At 41.2% G+C, this 8,868-nt stretch overlaps 1 protein-coding gene across 1 annotated transcript; it reads left to right on the plus strand.

The window, feature by feature from the left end:
- The first annotated feature begins 2,964 nt into the window (after nucleotides 1-2,964).
- On the plus strand, nucleotides 2,965-6,310 carry LOC138591757 (potassium channel subfamily K member 16-like). The gene is made up of 5 exons (XM_069662444.1): nucleotides 2,965-3,177; nucleotides 3,534-3,648; nucleotides 5,411-5,577; nucleotides 5,782-5,950; nucleotides 6,102-6,310. The coding sequence occupies exons 1-5, from the start codon at nucleotides 2,965-2,967 to the stop codon at nucleotides 6,308-6,310; spliced, it is 873 nt and encodes a 290-aa protein (XP_069518545.1).
- Nucleotides 6,311-8,868: the final 2,558 nt, after the last annotated feature.

Below are 8,868 nucleotides of genomic sequence, written 5' to 3' on the forward strand. Positions count from 1 at the left end.
GCAAACGCTCCTGTCAGGCCTTCAGTCTGTTTTTGTTATGATCCAATATTTGAAATTCAAATATGGTTACAAACAATTCTTTGCTGGCAATGCTGATTATTCAGCATTTAAGTGAATTTGAGACTTATACCCAGCTAGCAGGGAACGTTCCCGTAACATTGGCTAACATTACCTACAAGTTCTAGTTATGTTTGAAGGATGTTTATCATTTCAAATAAAGTTCTTGTAACGTTACAACTTAAACTAAGACAAAACGTTTTATCTGCAACATGCTGAGGATATTTTCAGAATGTCATTGAGGCCTGGGACGTCAGAACGCCTTTTATAAAACATTACCTCGATGTTACATAAAAACAAAGGTAGAACATGCTGACTGCAACATTCTGAGGACCTTTTCAGGATGTTAGTTCGGCCTGAACTATCAGAACGGGATTTATTAAACGTTCCTGAAATGTGATTTGAACAGCAACTTTCTGGGAACCAGATAAAAACTTCACACTCAAAACATTTCCAGCTGGGTAGTCAACGTTTGTAACGTTTCATGTCATAGTTAGTAGTTGATCATCTCGGTTAAATTGAATATTGCTACAACAAGCTTGAATGTTTGAAAATGTACTGTACTGTCTGTCTGATTCCATGCTTATATACAGTTACACACAAATATGCACTTACTGCCACTTCACTACATAAACACAAATCATCCCATCAGACAGCTCCTGACATTCAGAGCATCTGTCAATGTCAGACGACACTTTAGATCCGGTCACCTGTTAGCTTCGCTCCACACCTACACAAACAGAAGACAACCTGTGAACATAGTAGCATCCTGTTTGCATGGCTTTGCGTTGATTTGTTTGGCAGAAGACACGCAGAAGCACGATTTGCATCCGGGCAGAGCTGCCATGGAGAAGAAGAGTCTTCTTTGGTTGTCTCATGATATCTGTCATTTTTCTCCTTCATGATGTGAGTACGGCAGGTTCTATTAAGTGAAGAAGTTAACAAGAAAATAGAAAAAATAACATGTCTACCTCAGACTAAATGTTGCTGGTTAAGTTTATATTTTAAAAATGATGACACATGACACAGAGCTTAATATTATCAGATCCCACACATACCTTTTTAGACCATTGTTCAATTTCAAATGTTTTTTTATTTTTTATTATATGTCCTTATTCAGCTCCTTTTAAACATTTGTTATCCACAGGCTTGGTATCTTTTTTTTTCTTTTTTAACACAAACTTAAAGTGATAATCGCAAGATTTTCATTTAAATAAATGTCGGTTAAGTCACTATCTATCGCCAAATGAGGTAACACAATGGTGATTGAGCCTATGGCCCACTGATGAAAGCCTTTGCATTTGCAGTATTACAGACTGGGTGTCTGCGGTGACTTTCACAGAATAAATCACAAGCAGCGGCCAGTTAGTGACACGTTTTCCATCACCGGGCAGTGGTTGGTCTGCCAGAGAGGGTAGGCGGAGCTAAGCGGCTGCCTTTCCGGTCTCTACAAGTGTTGCGTGTAAACAATAATCTACTATGGCTGAACAAACAAAGAAAAGATGGATGACTACAGATACAACTTGTGCGACGCTCAGATGAAGGCAAACAGTCTAAAAAGGAAAGCGACCGCCAGCCAGGAAAATCAAGAGATACAACCGGAGCCAACCGTGGACGTCTGGTTAAATTGGGAAGCGTCCTCCTGCAATTACCATTTATCACCATAGGTGCCGTCAAAGAGAACGAAACTGACTCTGCTAACACAGAGCTTTGAAATAACATGTCAGGCTTAGGTAACCTACATATTTAATTGTAGTGCTTTTTGAGTGCTCATCATAGAACAGTTTTTGGCCGTAAAACATTTTTTTCCCCTTAAAAGCAAATAAAACTTAAACTGCTATCTATTTGCATATAAAGTTATTTTATTCCAACTTGTTTATTTCTTTTTCATTTAAAGGTTAATGTATGCCTCTCAATTACTTCTAATGTAAATAATTAAATTAAAGAGGCTGGGGTGAAGTTACAGAAAACGCAGCAACTCTGGTGCACAGGCCCAGAGCAGGACAGAAACTTTCATAAGTGCTGCTTTTCTGACACCCTCCAGGTGTTTGTAACATGCCAGCTATATAAAACATAGGCATCGAAATCCATTAGAATTCTCTTATGACACTTCTTTCAACTCAAGTAGTGCTCTCTGCAGCACTCCAAAATGTCATCTCCTTCCTCTCCATGTGGCCATAAACCCGCCTGGCTCCTGAATGTGTGGAAAAGGTCTCATGATTGTTCTAGCAGACTCCTCCGGGTTAGAGAGGTCGAGCTTTCAGTGTGATGACATTCTGTCCTTGCTTTATCTTCCTTGACTTGTCTAAATGTTTTTAATTCAACAGTAATAAGTTGGTCAAGTCATAAATCCAGTGGTTTGTGGCTGAAATACATTACAGTCCCTAGCATCAGCACACCACGGCTGTCTGTGCTAGAACAACCAACAGGTCAAATATTAACTTTTGTTCTGCTGACAAGATGCTGCCGTCGCTTCCTTATTAGTGGAAACAGTTGAAAGTGAATGTGTGTGTCCAGATGTCGCACTAATGGAGAGGAGGAGTTTGATCGTTACCCAGGCAACCCATAACTCAAACACCCAACATCTGAGGTCATCTGGCCAATCAGAGCGAGAGCCCTTAGTCGAGGATTATCCCGTGAGAGATACCACCCTGGGATGCAGATTTACTAAAACATCAACCTTTCTTGATGCTACTATAAACGGGCTAAAAGAGCACTTTTGTTTTCACTTTCACTTGTTTCTCCTCTTTCTGGATGAGAATGGCAGAATCTGCATTAATGGATGCTTTTATTGGGGAACCACTCATTAGAGCTGCATATTTCATCACGACTTTGATTGTCAGTCTTTTATGAATCCATTAACCTCTCATCTGAGTTGGATTATCAGCGTGGTGATCTGGGAGGTTGATGGCGCAGTTCCAGTTGTTGCGGGTCACAGTGAGCTGGACAGTACTCTTGACTCTGGCCCACTTCACATACCTGCTGGTTGGGGCCACCATCTTCCAGATACTGGAGCGAGAGGCCGAGAGCAACAACCGGAACCACTTCCAACTGGAGAAGCTGAATTTCTTGGCTAATTATACCTGCCTGGACGGACCAGCGCTGGAGAAGTTTGTTCAGGTTTTCCTTCACTTTGTTCTGGTTTCATAAGTGCCATGGAGGGTTTGTCAAGTGTAATGGCCTTTATGGTTTAAAGTTGTTGCTGTGTTGATTGAAAAAATGCCCCCATTCATATAATAGTCGGCACACATACAAATCTTTAATAACTGTGTAAATTTGATGATGAAAAGATCTCATTAAACCAAGAAACTGAAAGATCAACTTGATGATGAGGTTTTGGGACAGTAACCTGAGCTTGTAAATCTACAGTTTCATGTGTTATGACCCAAAATATTTAATGAAATAATTGGGTACATTTTCTTTTCTAAATTTCTGTGGTCTTATGAACCTTCTGTTCCCTCTGTGTTTGTTTGCAGGTGATTTTGGAGGCCTGGGAAAAGGGAGTGAATCCCTCAGGCAACTCGACAAACCCCAGTAACTGGGATTTCAGCAGCTCCTTCTTCTTTGCCGGCACGGTAGTCACAACTATAGGTAAGAATCTTTAAATATTCTAACAGTAACTAAGTAAAATGCATCTATATACAGTATATTATCATAGACAAAAGTCACAAAATGCTTATTTATCATTTTATCACACAAGAATAAAAGCATAAAAGTTTTGGTGACTACTCGAGCAATGTGACTGGCAGTGGCAATTAAAGATATAAAATACACAATACATACAAAAGAGACCTTGTGCAAAGAGGTCATCTAAATGTCTGTCCAAAGAGTCAGCAGACAGTAAGGATGCAGGCAAAGCATTCCTTCGGTTATGTGCCGTGGCCTCAAAAGCTCGATCACCGCTTGTCTTAAGGACTGTACACGGCACAGATAGCAAGTTTAGCATATTTGACCTAAAGGAGCAGGGTGATGAGTAGTGATGAATTAGTTTTGCCACATGTGCAGGAGCCTGACCTGGTTTTGCTCCCCAAGTAAGGGTGAGATTTTTGAGCCAGATCCTTTATGCAGCAGGCAGCCAGTGGGGAGATGTATGGATGGAGGTAATGTCAGACAAAGTGTTTGTTGTAAATGTAAACTACTGATCATTGTTTCTTCAGTTTTAAGTGAGAGAAAATGATATCGTTAGCTGCTTAACAAAGGTGTAGAACAAAAAGCTGTATCAAATATTACCCATAGATAATGCAGGTTGAAGCAGGCAGCAGAAGAAATAGGCCAATATTTGCATGACCATGGGAGCAACAACCAGAACCTCCCTCTTATTAACATTGAACTGTAAAGAATTTTCTGTCGTCCACTTCCTAATAGCGTTCAGTCTCTGAGCCTAGATATCCCAAAGGCCTCACCGGGTTTAAATGGGAAGTAGAGCTGGATGTCACTGATTATTTGTTATTTAATTATCTGACCCAGGGACAGCAAATATAAGTAGAATAGCAAGGGCCCCAGAAACATGCCCTGTGGGACACCACAAGAATTTCTAAGGGAATCAGAAAATGTAAGTACTGTGGTAATGTGAGACCATGTGTTTGTTGAAGAGTCAATAAAAAGAGAAATAAAGACATTTTAAAGCACCTCAAATTTTGAGTTATAAACCACAGATCTTTGTTTCTTCATAGTTTTTTAAGTGGAAGAAATGAAATCTGCTTAACATAGGTGTAGAACAAAAAGATGTATCAAATATTACGATACATATTGCAGGTTGAAGTGGGCAGCAGAAGAAAGAGGCCAAATACTTTGCATGACCATGGGAGCAACAACTAGAACCTCCCTCTTATCAACATTGAACTGTAAAGAATGTTCTGTCATCCACTCCCTAATAGCATTCAGATATATGAGCCTAGATAACCATAAGGCTTCAACAGGTTTAAATGAAAAGCAGAGTTGGATATCATCTGCATATTGATTAATTTGCTATATTTTAATCTGCTCACTATCTGACCTAGACAGCAAATAAAGGTGCACAGACAAAGCATAAAGACATCAGTAGTCGCAATAAAGTTTATAACTTTTTTGGGGCCTTTTATGCCTTTATTGATAGTGAGGACAGTGGATAGTGTCGGAAACAGGCAGAGAGAATGGGGGATGGCGCTCGGCAAAGGGCTGAGGGTGGGAGTCGAACCAGGGGCTACCGCATCGAGGGCTACGGTCCCTGTACATGGGCCGCCGATTTAACCACTGAGTTAAACCGCAGCAGCTGACAACAACAGCTTATATAATTAGAATAGCAAGGGCTCCAGAACCATGCCCTGTGGGACACCACAATACATTTTTTGACAGATAATTTTCTTATCTGCAGGCTACGGTAACCTTTCCCCCAGCACTGTATCTGGTCAAGTGTTCTGTGTGTTTTACGCTCTGTGTGGGATCCCGCTGAACCTGGCCTTCCTCAAACAGCTGGGGAAGTGTCTCACCGTCCACCTGGGTCGCTTGGAGAGGGGAATGGTCTTAATTGTTCCACACAAGGTACTGACGCTTTAGCCAGGAAATGTTTTATGTTTGCTACCAAATCATCTGAAATACGGTTTCTCGACAGACTCACTGTCATTGTTTGCTTTTATCTTTTTATGACTACCTATTTCCAAACCCGTACGATAAGACATGAATTGCAACTTAGCTATTTGAACTGATGACACCAAAATTCTAGTTTTGCTGGGTTTTTTTTCCTAGCAAACAGTGGAGGTTGTTACAGTGGGCTTGTTCCTCATCACTGGCAGTCTGCTGATTCTGGTCATCCCTCCTCTGCTGTTCAGTTACGTGGAAGGCTGGACGTTTGGCGAGGGCTTCTACTTTGCCTTCATTACCCTCAGCACCATTGGTTTTGGAGATTATGTGGTGGGTGAGTAGAGAGAGCAAACAAGCACTAATGGGGTGGAAAGACAACAGTGGTTACGCCTCTGTTTGATTAATATGCCTTACTGTCTTACTTCAGGCGTGAGAAAATAAAACTAAACTAGCATGTTCTAACACGGTAACGTTGATTCTTGCAGGGACTGACCCAGGCAAGAAGTACATCTCTCTGTACCGAAGCCTTGCAGGTGTTTGGATTATCTTTGCCTTGGCTTGGCTCGCTCTAATCCTGAACATGGGAGCCAGAATAATGGAGCATGCGATCGGCCTGACTCATCCAGGCTTTAAGAAACAAGAGGAGGAAGAGGACGTGTCATCCAGAAAACTAGAGGACATGTCAAAGATCTGATGGGACTATCTAGATGTAACATGGGCTTGGTAGAATGTGTTAAGTGTAAATGTACTTTGTTCATGCTGTCATAAATGGTACAGTAAGAAAAACGATGTAGCAGCTACCTCTTAGTTAACCTCAGCATATTTATTTCTTTAAATGTATCAAATTAAACAGGCATCCGAAAATGTAAATGCAGATTAGGACGAACGACGATACATTTTGACTGTCCGTTTTAAAGTGGTAATTTGGAAGATCTCCGATTTATTCTCTTTGCCTGCGGTTGGCTCCCTTTGTTATGCTTGTAACTCGTGATTTTCCTGGCTGAAGGTCGCTTTCCTTTTTAGACTTCATCGTTTGCCTTCATCTGAGTGTCGAGTTTGTTTCTTTTTCTTTGGATTTTCACTTTCACAGAGAGGAGAAAAGCAGCCGCTTAGCTCCGCCTACCCTCTCTGGCAGACCAACCACTGCTGGGTGATGGAAAGCGCGTCACTAACTGGGCGCAGCTTGTTTTTGTCATTATAATATTGTATACTGCAAATGCAAAGGCTTTCATCAGTGGGCCATAGGCTCAGTCAACATTGTGTTACCTCATTCTCTCTTGGCAATAGATAGTGACTTAACAGACATTTATTTAAATGAAAATCTTCGACATTATCACTTTAATTTCAAGCTGAAGAAATGCAGTGCAGCGAGGCAAAGGCTGAGGCTTGTTCACAATGCATCCTGGTCCACACAAGCTCTGAAAGCAGTGTCTCATTAACTGTAGCACGCACTGAGGAATTTATTGTTTTAATTGATTAACCATCAACAATGATTGGTCGTCCTTATAAAATGTAGAAAAAAATCTCTTTAAGAATTCACTTGAGAGCATGAAATGCCCGCTGCCTTTGAGCAATAGTTTATAAACGGACTTACTCCCAATGAGTGTGCAGTACAGCATAACCTTTTACAGCAACTAAGAATTTGTCACATGATCATTCTTTTTAAAGAATCCTTCGATTTCACAGAGTGATGTTATTCATCAAAACTGTAATTTATATAAATGTGAAATCTTAATTAGAATGGGACGTGAAGATACTATAATACCGACATTGGGAGCAAAAACCAAACTGAAAAACAAACTGGAGCCAGAACATAACAGTCCTGACAGTGAAGATCAGAGGATATATTGCCTTTTTTTCTGACTTGCTTTTAAGTTAAAGAGTTTGAGTAAAGGTAAAGCATGTTTACTTTTATTTTTTTCACTTAAGTTGAAATGTTTACTTCAGCAGTTTGATATTAAGCGAAGAAGTCTAAATATAAATCTGTGTGTTAATCAGGAGTAGAACTGTGAAGGACTGCTGAACTTTGTATAAGTGGATACTTTCTGTCACCCACCTGCATCATTTGAATATTCTGATGTCACAAGGTGCAGGGTGAATGTAAATATGTATGTTTTGTGTGCATGCTCATGTGCGACCACGTCTGCGTTTGTTTGCTGATGGTAAACTGTGGTGAGTTGAGCACCGAGTGCTATCTTAAACAAACCCATTACTAAGGATGGAAATGTGAGATGACCCGAAAGCATACAGGACTGATCCAAGAGAGGCAGCAGAAGGACGGGAGGAGGAGGACTTCTGTCTGTCATGTTTGCCTGTCACTTAAGCCCTTTTCCCACTGGTTAAAACACCCGCTAACACCCGACTTTTTTGCTTAGTGGGAAAGGCTACAATCTGCATTCAGACCCGGGTAGTTATCACCTCGGCTCTGATCTGCATTGATGGGGACACAAAACCCAGGTCGGCAAGTTAATCTCCGCCCCCTCTGTGGCGCGATGCTATGCTCCGTCTGTAACTTCTGCGACTCCTTGTCATCTCAGCTACAAATTCCGCCCGTATCCGTCCAAGCAGCACTCTGCAAACAAATTTGTTGGCATCGAGTTTGATAAACAGACTGAATGAGTAATAGATACAATAAAGACATCTTCACTGTTTAATAACCCTGGAGTTTACTCCACTGGCAATGGGAAAAGAGACAATCGGCATCTATAAGCAGGTCTTCCCGAGTCTGAAAAACCTGCGTCAGCATGCTAATTTTGTAGGAAAGGGGTATTAAACTGGCCAGATCTGTGTGCAAAGCAAGAACTATCACTTTCTGTCTCAAACCAGTCTGAGTGAGAACTGTTATCCTGAAGAATGATGTGCAAACATAATTTAAAGTGATTTATATTCTGTATGTGGATGTGTTTTTGCTTTGTCGACGACAAACAACATAAAACCTCCTGTGACTGGTCTTGAATTAAATCTGTGACCTCAGAGATGATAACCAGAAACACCACACCTTGACCTTTCCCATGTCATCCTCACAGCCAAACCTCTGCTGCTGTCTCTTCTTCTTATTTTGTCCCTCTACATTTGCATGTCAGGCCACTGCAGAGATTGAAACAGTGATGTGCACGGAGGTTCATTTGCCTGCAATGCACGGAAAGACGAAAAGCCAAGCAGGCAAACTCTCACTCCTCGCTGTCTGCTGCTGCAGAGGTTCAAGGCGCTGAGTTTTCCCCGGATCATAAAAGTTGCACCAGGGGAGGCAAG

Source organism: Semicossyphus pulcher, unplaced genomic scaffold (assembly GCF_022749685.1).
Source record: "Semicossyphus pulcher isolate SPU_LCO1_2020_fin unplaced genomic scaffold, fSemPul1.0.p SCAF_14, whole genome shotgun sequence".
NCBI lineage: Eukaryota > Metazoa > Chordata > Actinopteri > Labriformes > Labridae > Semicossyphus > Semicossyphus pulcher.